Source organism: Aphis gossypii, unplaced genomic scaffold (assembly GCF_020184175.1).
Source record: "Aphis gossypii isolate Hap1 unplaced genomic scaffold, ASM2018417v2 Contig00549, whole genome shotgun sequence".
Taxonomy (NCBI): Eukaryota; Metazoa; Arthropoda; class Insecta; order Hemiptera; family Aphididae; genus Aphis; species Aphis gossypii.
The window spans coordinates 23,227-51,072 of NW_026083155.1; the positions used below are offsets into that span (position 1 = coordinate 23,227).

The 27,846-nt window shown below is 31.6% G+C and overlaps 4 protein-coding genes, 1 long non-coding RNA gene and 1 pseudogene across 5 annotated transcripts; 3 read left to right on the top strand and 3 right to left on the bottom strand.

The window, feature by feature from the left end:
* Window positions 1-1,065: 1,065 nt before the first annotated feature.
* On the top strand, window positions 1,066-2,100 carry LOC126554584 (uncharacterized). Its single transcript, XM_050209643.1, has 3 exons — window positions 1,066-1,773; window positions 1,838-2,027; window positions 2,090-2,100. The coding sequence occupies exons 1-3, from the start codon at window positions 1,066-1,068 to the stop codon at window positions 2,098-2,100; spliced, it is 909 nt and encodes a 302-aa protein (XP_050065600.1).
* Window positions 2,101-2,152: 52 nt separating this feature from the next.
* LOC126554596 (uncharacterized) lies at window positions 2,153-3,986 on the top strand. Its single transcript, XR_007606695.1, has 5 exons — window positions 2,153-2,528; window positions 2,647-2,855; window positions 3,107-3,314; window positions 3,392-3,567; window positions 3,633-3,986. It is a non-coding gene; the product is annotated as an uncharacterized LOC126554596 (long non-coding RNA).
* A 10-nt stretch (window positions 3,987-3,996) lies between these two features.
* Window positions 3,997-6,091, bottom strand: LOC126554595 (uncharacterized). Its single transcript, XM_050209650.1, has 5 exons — window positions 5,690-6,091; window positions 5,251-5,405; window positions 4,989-5,096; window positions 4,745-4,912; window positions 3,997-4,521 (listed from the first exon to the last, which is right to left on the bottom strand). The coding sequence occupies exons 3-5, from the start codon at window positions 5,092-5,094 to the stop codon at window positions 4,223-4,225; spliced, it is 573 nt and encodes a 190-aa protein (XP_050065607.1). The 5' UTR covers window positions 5,095-5,096; window positions 5,251-5,405; window positions 5,690-6,091; the 3' UTR covers window positions 3,997-4,222.
* A 7,307-nt stretch (window positions 6,092-13,398) lies between these two features.
* On the top strand, window positions 13,399-15,880 carry LOC126554586 (52 kDa repressor of the inhibitor of the protein kinase-like). Its single transcript, XM_050209644.1, has 6 exons — window positions 13,399-13,687; window positions 13,801-14,436; window positions 14,505-14,737; window positions 15,135-15,555; window positions 15,628-15,772; window positions 15,871-15,880. The coding sequence occupies exons 1-6, from the start codon at window positions 13,399-13,401 to the stop codon at window positions 15,878-15,880; spliced, it is 1,734 nt and encodes a 577-aa protein (XP_050065601.1).
* Window positions 15,881-17,075: 1,195 nt separating this feature from the next.
* On the bottom strand, window positions 17,076-20,863 carry LOC126554590 (uncharacterized). Its single transcript, XM_050209647.1, has 4 exons — window positions 20,526-20,863; window positions 20,362-20,466; window positions 17,222-17,738; window positions 17,076-17,158 (listed from the first exon to the last, which is right to left on the bottom strand). Exons 1-4 carry the CDS (start codon window positions 20,692-20,694, stop codon window positions 17,134-17,136), a joined length of 816 nt encoding a protein of 271 aa, XP_050065604.1. The 5' UTR covers window positions 20,695-20,863; the 3' UTR covers window positions 17,076-17,133.
* Window positions 20,864-21,326: 463 nt separating this feature from the next.
* LOC126554587 (uncharacterized) lies at window positions 21,327-26,254 on the bottom strand (annotated as a pseudogene).
* Window positions 26,255-27,846: the final 1,592 nt, after the last annotated feature.

The window sequence follows — 27,846 nt, forward strand, 5'->3', positions numbered from 1 at the left end:
CTGTTTACATCTTATTTTGTATCGAATAGTTTGTTATTTATTCTATTGTCTATTATTATTAAAATTATTATTATTACCTACTAATTTATTGTATAATATTATTAGTTAGAAATAGATATCTACCTGAGTAATTGTTTTATTAGTAGTATAAAATGGACAGTTCTGAAACATATCACCTTGATCCTTGCTGACCCGCTGAGCCTTACTAACCCCGCAAACCCCTCCGCCCACTACGTGTGTGACGTATGTTCCGCATGACCCATACCGCCCGATCCACTACGTGTGTGACGTATTTTTACACCATCGCCCCCTGACCATCATGTACCCCCGCCTCCTGCCACAGACCCAGCCGCTACGTGTATGACGTATTTTTACACCGCCACCGTGGTTATCAAGTTATCAATTAAGCTTATCATATTATTGTACACGTACCATATTATTGTACATGCACCATATTATTGTACATTCACCATTTACCGTACATATACTTCAGTCACCAGTTACATAATGTATCCAACAACGTCTTTAATAACGTTTTTCCATCACATAATGCAAAAAATAACAATAATCTGGTGTTAGAATCGAACCGGGTATGTACTACCTCTATCGTACATATTTCCCCACTTCAACTCTAACTCCATTGATAATTATTGTTAAAACTGTTATATATAATGTATTTTATTGTAACAAATAACGTCCTGATCAAATTAAAAAGCATCGTCAGTAGAAATATGAAATATTCCATTACATCGACATGCATCGACAGGTCCGAATAGAAATATGAGGAATTTATTTCAGTACATCGATATGTATCGACATGTCCGATCAGTCTATTGTTTTTTACATGTATAAGATATGTATTTAAGCCCCGAATTATGATTCACACGTCCATCCTTTGTCTTTAAGGAACTTACCCCTACCTATTATTGTTTGAAATGCACATATGCTTGGCTCTACAAGAGCAGACAATCATTCAGTCTGTCCTCAACCTTATACTGTTTCTCACGTCTCAACCGTTCTCTCGCAGTTTTTATATTTTTTCAGTGTTTAATATTTTTATAAGTGATGGCTGGATCAATCGCTGACAACTCTGTCTTGTATAAAAAGAAAACCTTTACTTATGTGCCACCGACACCACCAGCTGAACTCATCGAATCTAATAGCTACACACTAGACTTTGTATCCCGTAAGTTTGTACATATTGGTTTTGATCCGAGTGAAAAATTACAAGTCGTTGTTCATTTATTAACTTCATCGCTGTACGTGCATATTACTACAGTTTTTATGAAAAAAATATTCGGGTTTATGGGTCATATCTTATCGTTCATATCAGACACACCACAAAAATATAAGAGAGTTATATTTTATGAAGAAGAAAAAATGAAACTATCGAGTATGATATACAGCGGAGAAAATGTGTTGGTGATTGAAACAAAAAATCGTGATGGATGTAGAGTACTGCTGAATCGGGGCGACCTTCTTCGACTTCAGTATCTCGAATGTTCTATTTTCGAGAGCATCGTGCGAAAAGAAGTATTCACCGCTCTGTTGATTATAAAACAATATGAAGAAATTGTCGTGTACCTCGACAAGAAATGTAGGCAGCATAAATCACCACCGAAAACTGTTGACGAGATGGTAGTTTTCATTAAGAACATACAAGACGATCGAGTCGTTAAATCTATACCAAATTTCTCCAATCAAATACAGATGTGTGCAGCTGAACAGTTAGCTGAATTCTTGTTACACCAGAGGGCAAACAACTCGCATGAGGTTATTAAAAAATATATTATTGTTCCTTAAACAACAATTATTAAATATTTTTTTTAAATTTTAGTATTCCAATGAAACGACGGTCATTTCGCCAATGTCGTCACCAACACCAATGTCAACACCACCACCGATCCACCAACCACCGAGTTTCACAATGCAATCGCCGAGCAGAGCAGTCGATGAAAACGATGGGCCGTTACATTTCAACACTCGATCATTAGGAAGTTTTTGCATAACGCCGGTTAAACATTACGGTAAAATTAACGTTCGGTTAAACCAAACGTTAATATTTTTATCGTAATTGATAAAACTTCAGTTTTTGCATAACCGGTGAGGTTTTCTTTAGATAAAAGACATTATCACATTTAAACATTTTGTACCTACTTAATAATTAAAAATTACACTAGGTAAATTTTATACATAGGTACTAAATTATATTAAAGTATAATATATTTTATATTCTATTGTTAATTAAATATTTTATACTTTTATTCGATATGGAAGAAATATTAGAATTGGTCTGCTTAGATGAAATGACAACTGACGATGTTGAACACATTTTATTAAATGAGCTACTATTTTTCGAAGTGAAATACATTTTAGATCTACATCGTATGGTCATTTTAATTTGGATAAAATAAGTAATGAATCATGTAGACAACTTTTCAGGTTTGAGAAACGAGATTTGGAACGGCTTAGATTAAATTTAGGCATTCCTGATGTAATAGAAACTGCACAAAGGTATCGTGTTACGGGTAGGTACTTAATTGTAATATATCATAAAATATAATTATTTTCTTTGAAGTTTCAAATGTACAATATTTTAAGCAATGGATTAGAGTAATTTTTTTCTGTTTGTTGATATACTTTTAGGTGTAGTAGGGTTATGTATTTATCTTCGTCGTCTCACTTATCCAAACAGGTTAAGTGACTTAGAGAGGACATTTGGATTAAGTTCTTCCTATATAAGTAGTGTTAGCAACCATGTAATGTCTATCATAGAAACAAACAAAGGACATATTTTACACAATTTGAATAATATACCTTGGCTGAATGAAACAAAATTAAAGTATTATGCAAAAGTAAGGATTACACAGTGGCGCAACGAGGGGAGGGGGTCTTAGCCATTCCTGACCAAGATTTAACCCCCCAAATATATTCCTTATTGATATAAATATAGCCCAATGGGTTATTTTAAATTAATAGTTTTGTTGGGTGAGCTGTAATCCCCCCCCAGAATTTTAACCATAGTTGCGCCTATGCTAAGACACAATAACCATAGGGATTAAAAGTAGGTAACTAAAATGCTTGTATTACTTAATTATCGTGATAGGCAATATCAAACAAAGGAGCACCAATTCAAAACTACTGGGCTTTTATAGATGGTACTGCCAGACCTATATGTAGACCAACAGTTAATCAGCAAAACTATTTTTCTGGACATAAACGACACCATTGCTTAAAATACTAAAGTGTATTAACTCCAGATGGCATAATTATTAACCTTCGAGGACCATACCCAGGAAGAAGGCATGATGCGGGTATAAGCATTAAATATATACATAATATTTACAAATAAAACTAATTTTGTAAATAATAATTATTTTCCATTTATAAGGTATGCTAAGAGATACAAACTTGTACACAGAACTCATGGAGATTGCAGTGCATGGTAGTACCACATATGTTATTTATGGAGATCCAGCATATCCCATGTCAGAGCTTATACTTAAACCATATTGTAGTAGAATATTAACTCCAGAACAAGTTGCATTTAATAGAGCGATGTCCTCAGTACGCCAAGCTGTGGAATGGGGATTTGGCAAAATTATAATAGAATTTGCTTTTTTGGATTTCAGAAAAAACCAAAAACTCCTTCTACAACATGTAGGCCAAATGTATAAAGTTGGTGTAATTTTAACTAACTGCCATACATGCTTATATGGAAGTCAAACAGGAACTTATTTTAATATAGTTCCACCCACATTAGAACAATACTTAAATATTTAAGAATAAAAAAACTTTATTATAGTAATAACAATGTCAAAAAATACTAACAAATGGTATATAAAATAAGTGACAACATTATAGTTAAAGAGAAATAAAAGCATATAACATGATTGATATAACAAACTTTATATAGTTAAAAACATATTAATAAATTTATAAATCAATAAAAAAAAAGAAAACTATTCAAATAAAAATAACATTAATTATTAGAAATAATGTTTGTTGTTATTCCTTCAACATTATTATTTTTAATTAATAATACTCTATAACAATATAATAATATGAGTAAAAGTAAAACCCTAATTGTCTTAAAAAAAAGCAACTTTAAATAAATAGGTAATACCTAACAGAAATTATGACTTTTTTATAAGTTGTTCTAACATTAACTGTAATATTTTTTGTTGCTGACTAGCAATTTCAACTTTTTGAATTTCTATTTTCAGTCTTTCCTCCCTTTCCTTCTTTCCAGAATCATTCTTTCTTCTCTCTCTCTCTTTTCCATAAATAGTTGTTCTTCTCTTACCAATTTTTCCAAGTTAAAATTATCTGTCTTTTCTTTCTTATCAAATTCAAACTTTTCTGTATCTAGTTTAATTCTTTTTTCTTCTAGCTCTAATTTTTTTTCTTCTAAAGTTAATTTTTTCAAATGTGTTTCATGTTCTTTAACATGTTTTTGTTCTAAAAAATTTAAAGTTGACAACTTAAGTGGCTCATTCATCCTTTTTCTTACTTTGTTTACTGCAAGGAATAAATATTATAATTGGTATAAAATTAGAGTAAAATAATATAGGAAAACAATAAATTAATATTAAATCAATTGGACCTACAGTTGTTCAGTTTTTCACAAATAGCCAACTAAAAAGTTAATAAAACTTATTATTGGGGAATAGAGTGTTATGACTATAACTGTGACTGACTTAAACTGAAATAAATTAAGAATATTAATAATGTTTATTCATACCAGATGGAACCTCATAATTTTTTTTCACTTGTAAGATTGATCTTGATGGGATTTCATTGTTGAATATCTGTGACATAAATGTTGATGGGATTTCATTGTTGAATTCTTCCGGTCGGTTAGATATCTGTTCTGTAACTTCTTGAGTATCTTGTGGTTCTTGGTTATTAGCTAAAAATTGTATTTATTTTAATAGTGCTTAGTATACAGTAGCATACTTATACATGGGATATGAACATTTACTTACTTGTAGTAATGTTATTTAATTCAGTAAACACATTTTCCCTTTCGTCAACATCATAATCAAAAATAATATATTCACTGCAATCTGGATTGATTGTACTGCTTAACATACCTGTGACACAACATGAAATAACATAATAATTGTGATATTTATGATTATTGTATGACCAATATGTCAATACCTACCTACTTCAAATGTTAAAAAATTGTAATGCAATGGTACCTACTACCTACTCTATATATTAAAAAAAATCTAAAATACTTACCTTTTGTTGCATTAGTCCTTGTGGCACATCCTTTCTCCTGATCAATTTTTTTGGTATTTTTAGATTTTTTCAAAGGTTTTTTAAAATCTCTACATAAATCATTTATATCCTGAAGCAACTGACACTTCTCTCCATACTCTTCTTCAGTTCCAGATCTTTTAGAAAACATTTTAATAAAATTAAATTAGGTCAAACATTTGTTGCAAGCCATGTAAATATGTACTTAATTGCGAGGGATAATAATATTATGTGAAAACCATATTATCATAACTAATAATCTAAACCCACAAAAAGTTATGCTTTAAAATGTTTTTATATTTCTTTAATTATAACCCACCCCCACAATTGTTGATAAATATGTTTGAAAAACTTAAATGTGCAATGACTAATAGTACTATAACTGATAAATTCCAAATTTATAAATTAACTAATAACTTACTTTTTTAAATTTGTACGATCTTCCTTAGCCCATATTTTTAGTAAATGTTCTACATGTTCTTTGATAGTTCTAATGGAAAACTGTTTGTTTGAAAACGTCAATACATTTTTATGGATAATGGACCACTTTTCATTGTTTTCAAATGGATTGTGGCACTAAACTTCTCGTAACAGACATAAATCATCATCATTTGTAAATCTTAAACGCTCTTTTTTGATTTTCTCCATAATGGACCATTTATTACAAAAAATATTTAAAACATTTAAAAGAAATTCTTTTGAAAGATTTTATTTTCCTTTATCAATTTTTGATAAGTGATAACCGATTACGAAAAATCGACTTCAATAACGTACACGTTAAATTCTGAAAAATAACCGATTACGATATTGGAATAACCGAACCGTTATTTGGAGCGCATGCGCAAAGACATATTTTGGTAAATAACGTTAACGGATTTAAACGTTATTTTTAACCGGCGTTATGCAAAAACTCCCTATTATCGAAAACGTGCAACTTCGATTCAGACGTATCGGAAATGTATTTTGTATCAAAACGTAAACTATTTTAATTTCAGATATGTAATGTGTAAAATAAAAAGACATGTATATAAAAAAAAAGTATTTTCATTTATTAATATTAAGTTTTACAATATTTACAAGGTTCTTACTTCTCCGTTAAACGGATTGTAAGTTATAATTTGGTCGTGTAATATTAAACAATATGCTGAAGTGGAAGCTGGAAACGCTTCGTCTGCTTCTAGTTCAATCCTTAGAGCGATAGTTGACATTTTTACATTATCGTTCTGCTTGCTCATATCAACAACTATAATCGGACACAGATTTTTGAAATCTGTTCGGTTCAGCAGAGGTGTCACTTCGTTTGCCGCTTTCAATAAAATCTTTATTAGCATTTTTAATATCCCTTTAATGTAGTGGTTATACCTGGATTAGCGAGTTTTTGAATTTGAAGGCCGTTTATCTCATATTTCATTTTGGAGAAAAGAAACGCCAGCCCGTTGTTTATAAATCGGATGTCATCACTCATCAGTAATATCTGCAGGTTTGATTATTGTTCCTTCGATGTAAATATAACTCTCACATGGTAAAGTATAAGATTCTGTGTTATGTAGTGCGATACGCACTTCATCGTTATTGGAGAGAGCTGACGTAGAATAAAGTAAAAAAGAATGATATTCAATTTGAGTTATTCTGCAATCGTCGGTGTATCCGGCCGTAACATCTAAATACATGTCTTCCATATTAAATAGCGTTTAACGAACGTAAAAAAGCTAAATTGGATGCTGTTAGACTGTGTACAACTTGTCTTCGTGTCGAATTTTTCTTCAGAGTTGTTGTCCGGTTTGTGTTATTAACGCGACTAACGGAATTTACACGTGCAGTCCTATATATATTAAAAAATTGCAAACCCATATCACGAGTCTTGAATTAATAAACGTACCGATATCGGCTCACCTCGTAGATCGATCAACTCGTCGTTCTGATTTTTTAAAATTATACTAGCATGCGTTATAGATGTAGAATTAAGCGAGTAAAATACCAAATGCGGCGGGACCTCTATTATATTATAACCTGGAGGTACAGTCGGGTAAAACTCGTGTATTGTATGGCACTGCTTTCCGTTGATGAATGATTCTGTAGCTAGGTTTGATTCGATATATATACAATTTGTTTTTGTAATATTAACCACCGTATCAGATTCATGTTTTACATTACCAGCATATTTTCGATTTTTGAATCCCAGCAACTGACCAATGTTATTAGGCATGGTAAAATCTACAGCTTCGTTACACCACATTGTACTTTTTAGTGTATTATTATCAGCTTTCAATTCGAATATTATATCTGTATCATGTAATATGCGATGTATTGCTGACTCGATTTCATATAATTCGTAAGAACCAGTAGGTAATGTAAAAACGCTACTGATCGCATAACCTGTCTGCTCTTTGTATGCGAATCCTATTTTATTACACTTGTCGTTTATATTTGGAATAGAGTTATTTGTTCGAAACCCCAACAGACAAATCTTAGCATTTTTACTGACTTCTATCGGCGGGAAAAAGTCGCAAGACAATTCACTCGATTTTCCGGTTAAGGTATGTACAGACAAAAATCTTAAGCACAAGTGTCCACAGTTTGTCGTATTATATTTTTGGTGTTTATCGTAATTATATACGATATCACAACCGTTGAAATATTTTTGTATTTCTAACGGTGGCGTTAAATTTCCAAAACTATCGTAATATTTAACTTTTTTTCAGACTTTTTTATACGCTACCCAATGCGTACCTGTACCGTTTTCGATGTCCAAATTAACCACAGCAGACTCTTGATGCTTAGCTCTAGGAGGCAACTTGTCTCTGGAAAACACACCGATGAAATGAGGTATTTTCAACATGTCTGCGTATTTTATAATCTCATAGTCGTACAACGCTCTCTTGGGTAACGTGGAAATTAGTTTTTTGTCGTTTTTCTAGTTTTTTTTACCGATCTGACTTTGTAAGGTGCTAGGTATAAACTTTTACCTTTAACAATTTTATAAGACTGCCCCTTGTGCGGTGTAAGATATAAACCTTTCCCTAAATGAATAGGTGTGTTTTTTACCGGAATTTAATTCATTTACGACTTTAACTATATTACCGACACCGCCGGTAAGAGCGCCCAACGCCGATAAACCAGTGAAAATAGGTTATTAAATATAATTAAAATAGGTATTAAAGGTAGAACACCGCCCTTTTTCGGTATTGGTATAATTTCTTGGAGTTTTCTTATTTTTAGATTTTTTTTCGCAGCCGACAGACTTGTTCTTACTAACTTGGTTGTATTCTTTTCGTTAATTTTATTTTTGATTGATTTTTTTGCTGCCGAAACCATCTGTTTAAATCCGCAACCAGCGTCCAACTTGAGTTTTGCCTTCACAGCTGTAGTAACCAACCAGGACGCAGCTTTTTCCTTAAAACCAGTGTTTTTAGATTTAAACACTTCCCAAGCTTGATTTTCCAATATTTCGTCAGCTCTATGTCTATCGGTTAGCGAATTGCTGTTTTCATACGCTATGTCATGAGCTCTGGCCAACTCGTCTAGTCTGTTTATGCCCCGTTCACCGCATGCCAATCTTTCTTTTAATTTAGTACCAGGACCAGCAAATCTGAAAAAAAATATAAACAAACATTTTAAATATGATTTAATCATATAGTGAGTAATGTCTTACCTATAGCCGGGTAGATGTAATTCCACTGGTAAATGATTTATAACTGAGTTAATAAGACCAGAACCTTTATTGTTGTGTTGCTTACGAACGTGAGACATCGTGTGACGCATTCAAGTACATATCATTGATATTTATAGTGAAAAAATGCGCTTCATCGAGCAACAGAAAAAACTAAGAATGTATAACATTGATACTCCGGAGTCTGGATACAATACAGTTTAGACATGGTGAGCTATTTCCAAACACTATACGCTCATTGGTGTTGGGGAGTTTCGGTTGTGGTTGTTGACGAAAACGGTCTACGTTTTGAAAACGTTTACATATACCTACTCTAAAACGTTAGAACAACCAAAATATAAATTATTAAAACGTATAATCGATGATATTGAGGGTATTAAAATTTTTACATTTTTCGAGAATGATAAAGTCATTTCTCCTGAAAAAGTTTTACCAAACTCTATACTTATCATGGACGATGTTATTGGAGAACATCAGCAAGTGATACTTTTGAATTCTTTTGTTGAGGGCGGCACAATAAAATAGATATATTTTATCTGGCTCAGAGTTATTCAAAAGTACCAAAGCAGTTGATCCGGGACAATGCAAATTTGATAGTATTATTCAAACAAGATGAGACAAATTTAAAACATGTATACAATGAACACTGTTATGACATACATACAATTTAAACATTTTTGCGTTACGTGTTGGAACCGTGACAGATTTGCATTCGTCGTTATTTGTAAAGATAGCGAGGGCGATAACGGACGTTATCGTTATGGTTTTGATACTTTTGTCGTTATATAAGGCGATGTATAAATTGAAATTTTCCATTTAAAACGCAGTCATAAAGGATGAAGGTAGTATATTAGATGAGTTAGTTAAGGCTAAAGAAAATATTAAACGTAAATATATTGCATTAAAAACTGGAGAAGCAAATGTTCAACAATTAATGTCACAAACTTTTAAACCTATTATCGAGCCCTTAACTAAAATATCGAATACAACCGAATCGCCATCGATCAAAATAAAAAATAACGACGATCTTAATGAAAAGTATCAACAAGAAATTGAAAATCGGTTTCACTCTATAGATTTAGACAAAACCTATGGCCCGAAAAAACTTTCAGATAGAAATATTATCTTGGGCGATAAAGAAGTAAAATTTATCGAAAACTCTATTCTTATCGACGGTACTACTTATTCAACAACCTCGGGTCTAATCCAGTTATTATTTTTGAAAAATCCACTTATTTACACCGAAAACGATCTACAAGTATATAAATCTATATTAATTCAGACATCGGCACATTTGACCTTAAAAAGTAAAAAAATCAAAACTTAGTGTATTGGGATAATCCGAATGAGTTAGTCGATCGGTTACGATTACTTCTGGCTTCGATAGCTGCCGGTAATACAGGCGTCTCCAATGAAATAATATCGATTTTCGAAGAATTACTTGAAGCTGGGCTAATAAAACGAATACCAAAAGTCTAAACGTGATATCGCTATTGAACTACACAAACCGTCACGGAAAAACTTCGTAAGGCGCAGAGTCAACGTATATGGAAAAAATGATTTATGGCAGACCGACTGGGTGGAAATGATACCGTATTCAAAGAAAAATAAAGGTTACAAGTATATTTTAGGCAGACCGACTGGGTGGAAATGATACCGTATTCAAAGAAAAATAAAGGTTACAAGTATATTTTATGTGTGATAGTCTGCTTTACTAAATTTGCGTTGGCCGTGCCATTAAAATCGAAAACTGGAAAAGAAGTCGCAAACGTAATGTCTAAAATATTACTAGACCGCTCACCGAAACTTTTACAACTAGAAAACGGTAAAGAATTTTACAACACCATTTTCAACACATTGATGACCAAATATAATAATCACAAATACTTTACGTTTAGCATCATGAAAGTGTGCATTGTCGAACGATATAATCGTACATTAAAAGAAAAAATGTTTAGAGAATTTACGGCGCGTGGTTTACACGAATGGATTTCAATTTTACCAAAGCTGCTTAACGAATATAACAATTCAAAACATAGAACGATAGGAATGACTCCGACGCATGCAGATTTAAATGCTTCATCGGTTACAATAAAACAACGTGATATTAATAATAAGAGAATTAAATTCAAAGTTGGTGATAACGTCCGTATCAGTACTCAAAAAGGTGTGTTTACAAAAGGTTATTTACCCACTTGGTCTACGGAAATATTCAAGATTATCAAAATAAATAGAACATTGCCCGTCACTTATCAGTTACAAGATTATACGGGTAAACCGATTTCCGGTTGTTTTTACTCGGATGAAATACATAAAACCAAACACCCGAACGAATATCTGATCGAAAAAATTATACGTAAAAAGCAAAATCAGATGCTTGTCAAGTGGCTCGGATTTGATAACACGCATAATAGTTGGATAAATACACGCGATGTTAAAGTATAGTGTCAGTAGTAATATAACCATGAACGTATTTGGAGGTTCTCAAGCTAGTGAAACAAAAAAAATTATATCAGATATTCAGTCAAGTAATAAAACATTACAAAATGAAATAAATAATCAGCAGAAAGAAATTCATATCATAAAAAGTAATGTTGTTCATCTACTAACGCTGGAAAATCGCATGTCGGAGCTGTTTAATAATTATATAGAAACAGATACAAAACTTTCTTTTATACTTTCTTCTATAGACAGTGTAAATGCCGAAATAAAACGCATAACGGGTATATTTGATGAAAATTCTTTACCGAATCATGGATCATATATTTCAGATTTAAACACTTGTTTGAAAATCATCGAAGAAAATTATATTAAGGGGATTGGTGACGGTGATTTCCTGTCTTTGTCTAACACATGCGCAACATAAGAATTCAGACGTGTTTTTTGTCCAACGTACCGATTGATACAGTAAAGCGATAAGAATTCTAAAAACAGATTTGAATTCGTTGTCAAGTCTACTTGCGAACGGCCAGTCTACATTTTTGATATTATCTGCAAAAATCTTAAAATTATTGAATTACAAACGAGTAATTAAAAAATTGTTATATTTCAATTATTTAAAAAGTTATATTTTAATATAAAAAAATGTGGACTGACCGTTCTCAAGTAGACTTGACAACGAATTCAAATCTGTTTTCAGAATTCTTATCGCTTTACTGTATCAATCGGTACGTTGGACAAAAAACACGTCTGAATTCTTATGTTGCGCATGTGTTAGACAAAGACAGGCAATCACCGTCACCAATCCCCTTAAGAAAAATTAATTATTTTACATATTATACTTGTTAAAAATAATTTTAGTCATGAATGTGTTTGGTAGTTCACAAGCTGGTGAAACTAAAAAACTATTTCTAAACTCGATGACTCTATAAAAATAATTAGATTTGAATTGAAAATGAGTCAACTTGAAAATAATACTAAGATTATTGAACAAAAATTATCAAGTATTTAAAGTAATTTAAAGTATCTGATCTGGAAGATAATGTGGACTACATGAAATCTCAAATATCAGACCTTGTATAAAATGATTCAGAAAATATCGCAGAAATTAAGAAAACTAAGGAGTAAACAACATTTATTTTATTAAGGAAATGTCTATTGTAGACACAGAGACATGGGCACTCAACACTGGATTTTTTAAAATTCAAAATCTATGCAAGACAGCAAGAGTCAGAAAACTAACAAGTGGCTACTACATAATTTTCATCAGCTATCTATAGATTATGGTGATATAGAATATGAAGAACTTGACAGAATATTGAACTCGTTAAAGTTTGACTGCATTTACACCAAAGGCGAACAGAAAAAACAACTACTTATAGAATATATACCACACGTCGCAGTCATCAACATTGAAGACCTGGGCTGTCCTCGACTGGATCAAATATGTTATGAAGAAAATTTACGTTGTTGTATCTTTCATAAAGACAGGGGCGTCCTTGGGGGGGGGCGAAAGGGGCGATCGCCCCCCCCCCCCGTAAAGTGACTGACTTGCATAGTATTATTAGTAAATTTTATAATTTATATTAAATTATTTGATATTTATTTTTTCATATTAAATTATAATATAATATGAAATTTCACAATATTATCTTGTTATCAAAACACGTATTCGCGATTATAAATTTATATCACGAACTAATATTATCGCCACAAACAGCTGATCCAGCGTATTGATTTATATTGGTTATGATCAGTCCTGTTGTGCCACAACTACTCCAAGGTTTATAGATACTAGTATCTATAAACCTTGCAACTACTCCACATGGCCATGATAACTGATAAGTGTTATAGATTTAAATATGATAATACGTTATGTCGTTATGATAAATTAAAAAGTAGTCTACAACTGACTTGTGCCTTGTGTTTATTAATTATTAATTTATTTATTTATACATAATTATTTATATATTATTATTTTGGTTGAGTAAAAACAATAAAGTTTGTAATATTTCCGTATGATGACCGATAACAAACGAAAAAACAGTGGTTCGATATCATCTTGGGTAAAAAAAAGAACTTCTGTGACACAGGTACATTCATCTCCAGATCTAACTAATAAAAATGAACAACCACCAATTAATGAACATACTAATACTCCTTTTTCAACGACTATTAGTATACGTAATGATATTGGTGATTATGTAGAAAAAGGTAGTCAAACTGATCATGTAAAGGCAAGATTCTTAGAATCAACTAATGTTCCTGATAATAATTGTCAGTACCCTTTTAGCTTACATAATAAACAAAGTAAACAAGAAAAAAAAAAAGAGATCATTTTATTCAGTTCAAATGGCTTGTATATTCACAAAAAAAAGGTGGTGATTTTTGCAATTATTGTGTTTTTTTTGCAAATAAAGGAGGAAAAGATAAAAATGTAACTTTGAAAAGTCTGGTTACTGTACCTTTAAATAAATATGCCAAAATATTGGGTGAAACGGGAGATTTGAGCAAACACAGTAAATGCTTATACCACATAAATGCAACACAAAAAGCCAATGATTTTTTAACTTGCTACAAAAATCCGGCAAAAGAAATTATTAATGTAATTAATAACACTAGATTGAACCAGGTTATTGAAAATCGAGCCAGATTAAAACCGATTGTTGAATCAGTGATTTTTCTTGGACGTCAAAACATACCTTTACGTGGCCATCGTGACCAAGGCAGCTTGATAGGTAATGAGCATACTGAAAATAGTTTATCCGTAGTAAATGAAGGCAATTTCCGTGAGCTATTAAGGTTTCGAATACTATCAGGAGATACTGTTTTGAAGAATCATTTGGAAACAACTAGTGCAAAGGCAACATACATCTCACACACATCACAGGAAGAAATTATACAGTGCTGCAAAGAAGAAATTTTATTTCAAATTATGGAAAATATTAGAGAAAGCCAATATTTTTCAATAATATTTGATGAAACGACAGATATATCACACATTTCTCAAATGAGCTTAAGTTTAGAAATATTGACAAAGAAAATAAAGTTCATGAACGGTTTATTGGCTTCATTAACTGTCATAACTATGTGTATGACAAAGAACCTTGTACAAATATAAATTTAGACCCAAAACTAACTGGTGAGGTGTTAGGCAATACAGTAGTCAATGTTTTAAAAGACATGTCACTGAATTTGGATGACTGTATTGGAATTGCGACTGATGGATGTGCTGTAATGACATCTGTAATAAGAGGTGCTGTTCAACACATTCAAAAGAGCTGTGTCAACGCTGTTCATAGTCCTTGCTCTAACCATGCTTTAAATTTGTCAATCTCAAAATCATCCAATGTACAATTAGTAAGAAATTTCATGGGCATCATTAAAGAAGTTTTATCATTTTTCAATTTATCTTCAAAACGCAATTTTATTTTGAAAAATAATCTCAAAGGTCAAAAAAGATCAATTACTTCTTTATGTGAGACTAGATGGATTGAGCGGCACGATAGCATATTTGAATTTCAAACAAACCTCAAAGAAATAGTTGAGAGTCTTGTAAACATTTCAGAATGGGACGACCATGGTTCATCATCAAAAGCCAAAACTTTGATTTTTTCCATATGTAATTGTGAGTTTATAATGACATTATATACGGGTTTCAAGTATATTAAGCATTACTTCAGCAGCTAGTAAAGTATTACAAAGGGTGACACAAGATGTTGCTTCTGCTACTAATTGTATAAATGACATTATAAAGACCCTTAACGACAAACGCACTAATTGTGATGTGCATTTTGAAAAAATATTTGAAGAAAGCAAAAATGTAATGATTGAGTTAGATGTAGAAATGAAGCAACCAAGAATTGTAAAAAAACAAAATCAAAGGTGTAATACACCAGCCAATTCTATTGAAGAATATTACCGTCGAATATTATTTATACCTATCATTGACAATGTGTTAGAAGATATCAAACACCGTTTCTTGGATGAGAAAAACAAAACAATTTTTTTACTAATGCAACTCATTCTATCTAACACAATTAAGATGTCTTCTGAAACTAGTGATGAAATAATGAAAACAGTCGGTGACCAGTATACATTCCTTGATTTGAATACATTAATGTTCAGAGGTGAGTTAGAATTATGGAAGACTAAATGGACCACACAAAAGAATGAAGGTACTTAATTTAACACTAATTATATTGTATTTTATAAACAATTAAAGTTTTCATTCAATTTTGTTTGTATAGGATTAAATATTCCAAATGAAGTGTTTTCGGCTTTTGATGAATGTTCTGACACATTTTTCCCAAGCATAAAAAAATTATTATTGGTCTTGGGTACACTTTCTGTCAGTGTTGCTACTGCAGAACGTAGTTTTTCCACTCTTAGAAGGTTCTATACAAATTTTAATTTATTTAATGAATCCAAACATGTTAAATATTTGTTTTATGAACATTAATTTTTGTATTTTTAACATGTTTGAATTATAGTCAAATGTAGGTTTATTTATTTTTTTTGACAGTGCATTTTTATTTTATTTTACTATAAGTGCTATTTTTTTGCTAATACTTGATAGTTGATTAGTACAACTATAAAACAAATTTAGTATCTTATATTAAATGTATAATTTAAACATAATTGCATGTTTAAACACAGTATTTATAAAATTAATAAATCTATAACTGCGCTTAATGAATGTAATAACAATATTTTACAATAGGTACTAAATAGTATGCTTATTGCTTTTGCTAATTTGCTTTAATTTTAAAGTATGTTTCTTCTTTATTTGGATATTGCTTTTTAGGTTGAAAACTTGGATAAGAAGTGAAATGGGCCAAAGTAGATTGACAGGTTTGGCGCTTTTACATATACATAGGCAGCTTCAATTAAGCGTTGACAAAATAATAGACCGCTTTGCTAAAAATAAAAGAATTTTAGATTTTGTTTTATAAACTACTTATATTTAACTATTAATCAATAAAATAAATTTGTATACTAAGATGACTATGACAATTTGTTTTTAATATTGTAACATTTCAGTGACACAAATATTTTATAGATAGGAGACTATTATAGTTCTAAATTACAAAAGTTGAAAAAAAATAGTTCATCACTCAGTATCTGAATCCCATATTCTCATGTAAATTAATATTTATTTTTTTATTATTCGCCCCCCCCCCCCCCCCCCCCCATAGTCAAGGTCTGGAGACGCCCCTGCATAAAGACTTAAATTTTAAACACTGTACATTCTGTAAAGTGTTTGCTATAAAAAAATGGTTTATAAATAATTCTTAAAAATTGTATACAATTTATTTAATAAACATGATTATATTATATTTTTAACATTGTTTTTATTTATATGCTAACATGCATTTACATAGGTTTTTAAATTAAATATGTATGGGCTTCCATCAACCTGAAACAGAAAAAAACATGATTATTAACTTTAATACAGGAAAAAAAATATTATAAGAAAACATTGTAAACTAACTTAAATATCTAACAATTATACATTATAAAGGGGGGAAAATACTGTAAGTTTATACACTAATCTAACTTAAAAACATACTATTACACAGTATTTACAATAATTTCAATTCTATGTGTTGCATTTAAAAAATATACAAAAGGTTATATACAATAATCTATCTCAAATATAATATAACAAACTATATAATAAAATATATATACAATATATAAAATCAAGAAAAGTAATGTAGAACGTTCCAGTTCTGTTCTTCGTCTAATTTGGGCTAATCGTCCTCTGGTTCATCTCTCCTGTAAAATTAAGAGAAAATGTTAGTAAAAAAATTTAAATATATATGTTTTGTAATAACTTACTCTATACTGTAATGTCCGTGGGCTAATGTATTTATTTTGTCTTCTAACACCACACTCTTGTCATCGTAACTGTTGTATGTCAATTTTTTGTCTTGATCGTCACTAGCTGGTGGTTGAACGATCGTATCGATACATTCTCCTTGTATGCCTCCCACTCCAGCTTCACCAAACAAACACTTTCTATAGTCCTCAAGAGTCATATGGTTTTTAACTACATGAGCTTTGATACCCTTTGCTTTAATTTTCTCTCCTCCTACTCTGTCCTCTTTACTTTTCCCCTCATCCTCTTCTCCAGCATATACCTCAAACGCATATAATTTCGCTCTCAACGCACAAAACTCGGTAATTATATTACCGTCTACCTCATCAGAGAAGAACCCTGGGCTCTTCTTCCTATCTGCCACATAACATGGGTGGGCACTGGGAAGGTTGGCAGTGTCCATACGGTTCAACAAGCTAGGGTTAGCAGCCAAGTCTGCATAATAGTCATCTGTCTTGATATGATACACTAGTGAATCTGGAAAAATAATGTTAATAATCAGAGCTCGGAAGTTGTAGCACTAAAAATGATACTTTTTAGCTCTTAAATATGCACTTAAAAACTCAAAAATATGCGCTATAAATAGCACGAAAAATCAAAAAATATGCTTTTAACTTGAAAAAATTATAAATTTATTAGAAAAAAATTAAATGTAATTTTACAAATTATTGGGTTCATTGAACGTCAGACACTGGCTGGACTGGTTGAATTAAAAACTGTAAACAAAAACGTTAAATTACTTAAATATATTTGTAAAAGTGTATTTATAATTAAATTATTGTATATATTAACCTTGGAAATTACACTGGATTATTAAATATTATTTTATATTTTCGAATTTGAAAAATCTGGGCTTATCTGATAGTATAGTTTATATTAAAAAATTAAATGAAATTTTACGAATTGTTAGGCTCATTGGACCTCAAAGACTGTCTGGACTGCTTGAATTAAAAACTGCAATGTTAACAAAAATGTTAAATAACTTAAATATATTTGTAAAAGTGTGCTTATAATTAAATTATTTTATATATTTACTTTGGGAATTACACTGGATTATTAAATGTTTTCTTATATTTTCGAATTTGAAAGATCTGCGCTTATCTGATAGTATAGTTTTGTAAGTGGAAAACGACCGCTCAACGTCAACAGACGTTATTGGTGCGTACTTAAAAAATACCAAATCATTATTATTTAAATCTTCAGGTAGTCCGTCTAGATTTCCAGATGTTTCTTCACCCGTTAAAATATTAGATATTTTTATTAATGCCGACAAACCACGATTTTTTTCAAGAACTTGATGTAACTTTTTGTTCACAGCTTTCCCATTTTGATCACCCAAAATTTCAAAGCTTTTTTTAATATCTTCAACTATTTTAATGGACTTGGATAGTGGTACATTTTGCTGTTGTAAATTATCAATAGCCATAGTCAATTTAATAAAGTTTGATTTAATGTACGTAAGATTATTTTCTAAACCAGGTTTTACAATGTAGTGTTGTGCGTCTCTAATACTGATTGCTTCGTTTTTATCTAACATAAAAATAATGTGGCGTATAATCCTGAAATTCTCACAATAATAAACTGCGGCATTTATCCAACTTCCCCACCGTGTAAGAATTGGCTCTGGGGGTAATTTTATGTTAGGCGCTTCTGTTTTAAATAGTTGTAAACGGCTAGGTGCTTTTCTGAATATTTTTTTCACACTCGAAATTAATTTGTCTACAGTATTAAATTGACCTCTTATTTCTTCCGCGACCCTATGTAATCCATGGGCAGCACACGTGACATGAATCATTTTTGTATAAAATGATTTCAGAACTTCACCTGATTTCACCATATAAGGTGCGGCGTCCGATAAAAATAAGAGCACGTTATCATAATTGATACCACCTGGCCATAGTATGTTCATCGATTTATTGAAAAGTTTGCAGATGGTAGAATGGTTAGCTTTATCCAATTCATCAGAATTAAGTAAAAAAATTTCACCTGCACAATGTTCTTCAAGTGTACCAACAATTACATTGGCAATGTAACGACCTTCTATATCAGTCGTTTCATCAATACTGACCCATATTGTTTTATTAGAAATTTTTTCTCTGATATTATTCATGGTCTCCATATAAATATCGTCTAAATATCCTTTGCGTAATGTTGCCTCGCATGGAATTTCATTTTTTGTATAGGTTTCTAAAAACGTTCTAAACTTTGGGTTTGATAGTTTGTTTAATGGAATGTTCGCGGAAATAAGAGCTTCACATAAATCTTTATTGAATGACGATTTTTTAGAAATGTTTACTGTCATTAATTGTTGTTGCTTTCTTTGCGTTTGTTCTTTATATCGATTTATGCCCTTTAGATGTTTGTCAGTTTTTAAATGTTGCAACACGTTAAATTTTTTATCGGAATTTACTTTAGTTTCACAAATTTTACAAAATAAAATACTCGAATCGATTGTAAAAATATTAGAACCAAATTCATCAACATAACTACGAAGGCGATGTATTAATGTTTTTTTTTCTTTAGGCATTTTAAAGTAATTTTAAAACACGGGATTAAATACACGGTTTACCTTAATACACGTGCGACAACAACGACGGAATTGGGAGTACTAAAATTAAAATGTGCAGTCCACAGTCATCAATAAGTACATTAAATGTTTGATAATCTAATGCAATGATACAATAAGGGAATAACAATGACGTCACTAACTATTAATACACTGGACTGTCGATGGAAACAAAAAATATTAGTTTATGAGATCTATTTATTTTTTATTTCAAAGAATTCAAATCTTTTTAAAAAACATAATTAAGTAAATCATTATTATTAATAAAATGTGATTATTTCCTATATTATTTTAAAATATAACCAAAAATAGCACTAAAAACATAAAATTAGCAAAATAGCAGTAAAAACCGTAAATATGCAAAAAATAGCAAAATAAAATTTCGTGTATGACATCAGAGAAGTGTGAAACATATTTGTATCTTACTTTGGATGTTCTAGGACGAACCAATAAAAATATGCATTTGCTAGAACTTCCGAGCCCTGTTAATAATTAATATATTATTACAAGAGAGTATTTTTTAAATATATTTACCTGTGTCGGTGTACTTTAGTTCAATTTTGTCTCTGTAGAATTTCTTCATTACATTATAATGGTAATCGTACATTAAAGTTTTTGAAATGTCTAGCACCGCAAATCCTATAAATTAATAATGTGTTAATAAATGATAAAAATGTAATTTAAAAAAGTATATTTACCAATACAAATAGGTTTATCAAATTTAATCAATTTGTTTTCTAAAGCAACAGCGTTAAGGTTCTCATTATAATTAGTACAATGTTTAAATGTGCATTTGTTAATCAACTTCTGTAACCTCCTCTCACATGATACCAACTCCATCTTCATCTCCTTTCTCTTGGACTGCATAGTCTTCCCTAGAAAAAAAAAAATTAAAAAAACATTAAAGAAATTTTTTTTTTTTTGAAAAAAGTTTAATAAGTTTATAAAAGTTTAAAAAAACCAAAAATAGCATTGTTCATAAGTTTAAAAAAGTCTTTCTCAAAATCATTCTTAGCCTTTTTCCTCATTTCAGTGTTCAAATTAATGTACTCAGCCAACCAATCCGACTGATTGAACTGAATAACTCTATGTACCTATAAATATAAGAAAACAAATGTTTTTAAATGAAACTTAAAAATTACAAATATATTTTTATTTTTATTTTTATTTTTTCAACTATAAGACCGTTTTTAATAGCCTGCTGTAGGTTCCTATAGTGTATAACATAATTTGTCTTCCTCTCAAATATCACCATCAATTTTCGCACCTTCAAACCACTTGGCACACTGTTTTGCGGTAGGAAAGGTAAGTCATTGTGTTGATCGTGTAAACTTTCAGAATACATCACGTGTACCTCATACACTCGTCCTATGGGTGAGGTATCGTTTAAATCATCTAATCCATTCAAGTTGGGTTCGACCCAGTTTTAAAAATAATAAAAAATTTTTTTACTAACCATTCTAACTATTCTGCTACCATTTTTTACTAAAAATAATATACTAACCATTCTCAAACATCAACAACATGTTGTAATCGTATAATAACTGGAGATTTTGCCACGTGAACTTCAACATCGCGTCAAAACTAAGTCCTGGGGCGGTGGAGTAATGGGCAGCATCCAAGTTATACGTCCTTATACATACGTCGCGGAAATTCTCAAAAACGTCTGCCAACAGTAACACATCGATTTTAAGGTACAAATCACTGTACTCGCCCAACGTGGTGCATCCGAAGTGGTCCCAGACCTCCTTCGCGTGTTCATATTCAGTCTCCTTGATCCCGGTCTCTGTCAACGTACTATAAAAGTATTGCGCGGTAAACTCGTATCCTCCAATCGCTCCCAACTATCAGTGTACTCGTACGGGTACACCCCCTTACGAGTCACGAGCGGCATATCTCCGGCGACAAAATGTTTGGCTGTCTCACGGAAGTTCTCTAGACCCGGTTTTGTGAGATTTTTGGCCAGAGTTGACAGTCCTGAAGCCATGAATCTGAACGTGTCAATAAATCGCATGCTAAATGTATTTGATACGTATTTAGAGAAAGATATATATTTCTCCCCGCTGTTCGGAATAACGTTAATAGCTTTCGTGTCGTGGCCCAGTTCCGTCACTATCAGGTGCGCGTCATAGTTGGATAAGTTGTGGAAAAATATTGGTAAGAAGTTGGGTGTTTGAAGCTTTAGATTGCATACATTACATAGAGCTTGTCGGTATTTTCCAGAGAGATGACAATGATCTGCAATTTTATGATTTTCGTATGTAAAGTTAATCTTACATAAATTACAGGCTGTACATTAGGGTGTTCCTTAGCTATATGAGAAAAAAAAAAATAATGATATTTTTTTGGTCTCACCAACTAAATCGGTGTGTATACATATAAAAATGAACTGCAAACAATTTTAGGTCAATCAAATAAAGTTAACCCGTGCCGACTTGAAGTTAATGTTTGAGCTTTATACGTTTTTAAATAATTTTAGAAAATTTTTGTATTTCCGTAATTATTTCGTAAACCGTTATGAAAATCGTAATTTTTTATAGTATGTTTTTTCAAGTAAACTAAATTTCCAATATATTTTATAATATAACATTTTTTGATAAATCTATTAATTTATAAGATGCATAAGCATAATTAAATATATCTTAAAAATAATAAAAAAACTTAAAATATTGGGTAAATTTAATAAAATAAATTATATAAATTATAAATAAAGGCACCATAATTGATGTGTCTGGTTTATTACGTAATCGTCTATATTAAAATTTAAAGCTTCTAAAGTAGCCTGGAGAACATACACAGAATCTCGAATACTTAATTGACATCTATCTAACGCTCCGGCCAATTTTGGTGTTATAAAATTTATTTTTCCACGGCATTTCTTTTTTTTAGTTGGTGGTTCTATTAGCTCTAAAGAATTAATGCTGGTCTCTAATTCCGATATATCGCTACTCTCTAGACTATCAGTTTCTAATTTTGTTCAAAGGAGTTATCGAGTAATGTCGAAGTTGAAGCACAACTTGTATTATACATTTCTATTCTTTTTGATTCATTCAACTTTCGTTGAATGTGAATATTTTCTTTTATTGCTCCTTTAATATCTATACCTCCGAGACAACCAGGACGCCCTGGTAAACGCTGGTTTATTAGAAACTGTTATCAACTTCAATTTTAATTAATTTCAACGCATCAGAATGAGCAATATCAAATAACAAATCTAATTTTTTTTTTAAATAATTTTCTTTTAATCGATAAGATTCACCAACTTTTTGAGAATTTTTCTGGAGATTACGCCATTCGTCATACAAGTTAATTAATTTAGTTATGCAATGATGAATAGCTCGAATAGGAATCCGGGCTTTTTCCCAAAAAATGCAACACTCTCGTACAGCTAACGCCGCACTTTCCCTAGTAGTAAGGTTAACGGTTCTCATATTGTAAAAAAATACAGAAAGTACTTGCCCGTTGGATGGCAGTTTTGAGCCATGAATTTGTGTGATTTGAGATCCAATTAAAAATATTTGAAAATCACTTCTCATTTTTGCTATTTAAATTATTATGAATTACTAACGACAAATACAATAATAACCTTTTACACATAAGACGTTGACACAACTGAAATAAATGAGTATCACGAACAAAATAATATCTATTATAAATTATAAAGCAAGACTAGTACTTACGGAAAATTAATGCGATAAGTTATAGATAAACAATACGTATTTTAACACATCTTAATCTTATTTCACAATCTTATCGTTTATTATTTATACGACTATAATACCAAAATATAAACACCAATAATTACACAAATAAGTATATAATATAACTGTGAACATTTTATCATTTTACCAAATATTATAAGTTAAGATTATTCCTTATTATAATCCTACAGTTAAATAATGAAATGTAAATAATATATTTTTGGAGAAATTTGTGAATTTTAAGATTAAAGCTTATGCATCTTATAAATTAATAGATTTATCAAAAAATGTTATATTATAAAATATATTGGAAATTTAGTTTACTTGAAAAACATACTATAAAAAATTACGATTATCATAACGGTTTACGAAATAATTACGGAAATACAAAAATTTTCTAAAATTATTTAAAAACGTATAAAGCTCAAACTTTAACTTCAAGTCGGCACGGGTTAACTTTATTTGATTGACCTAAAATTTTTTGCAGTTCATTTTTATATGTATACACGCCGATTTAGGGGGTGAGAGCAAATATATTTTGAAATTGAAAATTAAGGAACACCCTACTGTACATGTATCATGTGACTGCCGTTGTTCATCCGTGAAAACTATAGGTTTATTGGTTTTCAATAATTTTTCAATTTTTATCGCTAACTCGGTCACTGTTTCAATAAAATGTTTCGCCACGTCCGTCTTACTCTCGCTTCCTCTGTATATCACTGGTTCTTTCGTTATCTCATACTCATCCAATAATTCCGCCGGTACGTCGTCGCTCGCCTTCACAATGAGTCCATAACTCATTGCTTCGTGCTTATGTATTATCCTCGTGTTGTGTCCTTTGTCATTGTCAGTCTTCATCAATATTGTCTCAAAATCTGCATAAATTACTATGGGATGTCTTTGAGTCTTCTTCCACGCTTCAAATTGTAGGCACTCCCCTTCCTTCGGCATCTCCGGTAGAATCGGCTTGTGCGCCCCGCAAATCAGTTTATGTTGGTCCAGGGCCTCCTGCCCGCTTAGCTTGTATTTTAAATTTTGGTTGTCAAAACTGGTAAAACACCTTTTACAAAACATGACGCGCCCATCATGTCCGGCTTTTTGTTTACGTATGAGCCGAGAAAAATTTGAAATGAACGTATAATGCGAGTTTTCACCGTCCGTTACTAGCAACAGGTCAAAATGATCGGTCTTATCTTCGTCGGCTACTCGCAGTGAATAAATCTCATACGTCGGGTACTTACGAGGCGGTTGGAACTTTTTGTCTAGACCGTACACATTTATTGACACGTTAATATTATTTTTTTCAAATTTCGGTATATCTGAGAGAGGTGTAGGGAAGGTGATGCAATCAAAATTATATTTATCTTCATGTTGCCTGTAATTTTCTCCGACACGATATACCGGCGGCTTCGTCACATGCCTCGCGAGAATCGCCCACTTGAAACAATACCGGTCTACGTTCTGTGGGTTGACAATCGCCCGCTTCCTGTCGATATACGCTGGTAACTCTATATACGATGATCCGCCAATCGGAGTATATTTGTATACCACCAGCAACAGTCCATCAATCGACTCCAAAGTAAAACCGCTACCTCTCCCGCTGTACTCATCTTTCTCTTTCATTAACTTCATATACGCTATCTCTACAATCGTTCTAATATCACTGTCAGAAAAAATTTCAACCGCCATTGTCTTGAACGCTCTATTCTCCTACGAATTTGCTACGTTCGGCCAGTTATAGGTCGCCTCAAGTTTCAAATTAAATTTAATCACATGGTGTTGTACGTGCGTTTTCAATAAATTTATTAGCTCAGGTATAAGTGGACGGAGAAAGTCAGAATAAATTATTTCATTATTAATATTTTTAGCGTAGTAATAAACTATTTTCCTATTTGCGGACGACGAAATTTCATTAAACCCGGGGGATTTAACGAGATCCATACGCGCCTTCTTCGCCCTAGCAGCTGACACGATATCGGTCGTCGAAACGCGTTTACCATTTTCACCAGTAGTGTAAGATTCTTTAACAAAAAAAAAAAAAAAGATCTAATTAATATCTATTGCGTTAAATTTAATGTTGAATCTATTAAATTTCTAATTAACATCGCGTCTGATAAATAAAATCTACTGATGTATTTATTTAAAAAATTATTACAAGTGATGAATATAACTATCGGACTTATAATTTAATAAAACTAATTTAATGACACGTAATTTTAAAAATTTATTTTAAATCTTACGATATTTCTCAAAAAAAATAATCTATGGAGGAAAAATCTAATAAATTCAGCGCTAATAATAAATAAAACTAACCTGTATCGGAGTCTTGCATTTCATATGCATCCATTGCGAACATACAAATAACATCTTCAGTTAACACGTACGAACCGCCAGCCGGGACATCCAGTACAAAAATTTGAAGCGCTATTTGAATCTGCGTGGTGGTAGGAGGCGAGAACTGTATCACGCTTGGTCGTGTTTACTGATTAATGATCGGTACAGCAGGCAAAGGTCTCAAGTGAGCCTGAACGTTAATGATACCTTGGGAAAATAATTATAAATTTATAATATAAATTATTAAAAATAATATTATATAAATACGTACCATGAAGATTTTTTTGATGTCTATTAAGATGTGACTTGTATTTAAATGTCGTTGGACAAATAGTGCACGGGAAACGTATATCCGTATGCTTTTTTTGATGGGCGACCAAATTACGTTTCATGGTGAAAACTGACTGACACTGATCGCAATTAAACATGATGTAAATGTTTAAGATAAAACGGATGAAAATAAAGTGTTGAAAAAATTACACTGAGCAAAATTGATAATACTGTAGTGTAAGGACTGTGAGAACACGGAGAGAGCAAAGGCAAAGTAAACGCTATAGATGTCTAGAACAGACTGATTGTACATCGGTCGACAACGGAGCAAGTGTCTTAGCATTTGCGGTGATTAAGACAAATTAAACCAGGGCTAGGTAAAATATTAATTGGGTATTTACCATGATAATTGTGTACATCGCTATAGATTTTTAATTATTTTGAGTATCAATGTATTGGACAGAGTTTCATTACCGATTCTAGAAACTGACCTGCGCGTGTTGAGCACAATAGAACGAAAGACCGGCTGGGACAGGCCATTCCGTTAACAATAGAACATGTTATATAACGCATACCGTGCCGTCAACAATAATGCAAAGGCTATAATGTAAAGGCTACAATTGAGCAGGTCACTGCTATGATACCAATTTGCGCCGATGCAAAAGACGTTTGTTCGTTCATACGGGCATGCGATTATGCATGTGAGGCCGTAGATAAAGAAACTATACCCTTATTAGTGAAATTTATTAATACTAGGATTACTGGCAAAGCGTTAGAAGTATGTCGGTATAGGGAAACTAGTGATTGGGAAACCATTAAAAAAATATTACGGGGGGCTTTTGAACAGCAATTGTCACCACAAACATTACAGATAGGATTAAATTCTGTTCGTATGAAAAATGACGAAGATGTACGAACTTATACGGGTCGCGTAGAACAATTGTATTATAATTTATGTAATGCAACTTTGGCGAATAAAACACCGGAAGAATCGAGAATTTTGAGGCAAACTTTAAAAGATCAGGCTTTAGCAATTTATATAAATGGGTTGAAAATGGATTTACAAACAATATTACGAGCTAGGAACCCAGAAACGTTAGAACTGGCAATGCAAATGGCTAGGCAGTTGGAAATCGAATTTAGTTTTAACAAAGAATTACAACATAACGAAACTAAAGTAAATCAAAACGGAAATAAAAATAATAACGGAGATCGTTGGTCAAATAACTATCAGGGAAATAATCCAAATGGACAGAAATTCGGTTATAAGCACAATTATAATCGTGGTCAGAATAGACAAAGTCCTAATAATTATAATAATGTTAGTCGTAATAATAATTTTAATAATTTTGGTCGCAATAATAATAATAGTAATAACTATCCGCGTAATAATAACGGTCAATATAATAATAATAATCGGAGACAGAAAAACAATCCCGGATGTTATATTTGCGGCAGAACTAATCACGTCGCTCGCGATTGTCGTGGTAATGTTACACAGGTTGCGCGTCGAAATAATAATAATAATCCGCAACCGCAAAATAATAACGCACGACAAAATACTGATAATAATAATTTTAACAATAATTCGGCACCAATAACTTGTAGTTATTGCAATAAGATAGGACACGATAGTGTTAGTTGTTATAGTAGGCAACGGGATGAGCGTAATAATGCAAACCGGACGGGAAACGGTCAAGTATCGAACGGGAAC

Excerpts from the sequence above, each read along its gene's own strand:
- LOC126554584 (XM_050209643.1), top strand. The coding sequence starts at position 1,066 with ATGGCTGGATCAATCGCTGACAACTCTGTCTTGTATAAAAAGAAAACC. Across the intron at positions 1,774-1,837 it reads GGGCAAACAACTCGCATGAG|TATTCCAATGAAACGACGGT; the intron begins GTTATTAAAAAA and ends TTTAAATTTTAG.
- LOC126554595 (XM_050209650.1), bottom strand. The coding sequence starts at position 5,094 with ATGTTAAGCAGTACAATCAATCCAGATTGCAGTGAATATATTATTTTT. Across the intron at positions 4,913-4,988 it reads ATTAAATAACATTACTACAA|CTAATAACCAAGAACCACAA; the intron begins GTAAGTAAATGT and ends TACAATTTTTAG. Across the intron at positions 4,522-4,744 it reads AAATTATGAGGTTCCATCTG|TAAACAAAGTAAGAAAAAGG; the intron begins GTATGAATAAAC and ends TATTCCTTGCAG.
- LOC126554586 (XM_050209644.1), top strand. The coding sequence starts at position 13,399 with ATGACCGATAACAAACGAAAAAACAGTGGTTCGATATCATCTTGGGTA. Across the intron at positions 14,738-15,134 it reads AATCATCCAATGTACAATTA|ACCCTTAACGACAAACGCAC; the intron begins GTAAGAAATTTC and ends GACATTATAAAG. Across the intron at positions 15,556-15,627 it reads GACCACACAAAAGAATGAAG|GATTAAATATTCCAAATGAA; the intron begins GTACTTAATTTA and ends TTGTTTGTATAG.
- LOC126554590 (XM_050209647.1), bottom strand. The coding sequence starts at position 20,694 with ATGCAGTCCAAGAGAAAGGAGATGAAGATGGAGTTGGTATCATGTGAG. Across the intron at positions 20,467-20,525 it reads TGATAAACCTATTTGTATTG|GATTTGCGGTGCTAGACATT; the intron begins GTAAATATACTT and ends ATTAATTTATAG. Across the intron at positions 17,159-17,221 it reads CACGGACATTACAGTATAGA|GAGAGATGAACCAGAGGACG; the intron begins GTAAGTTATTAC and ends TTAATTTTACAG.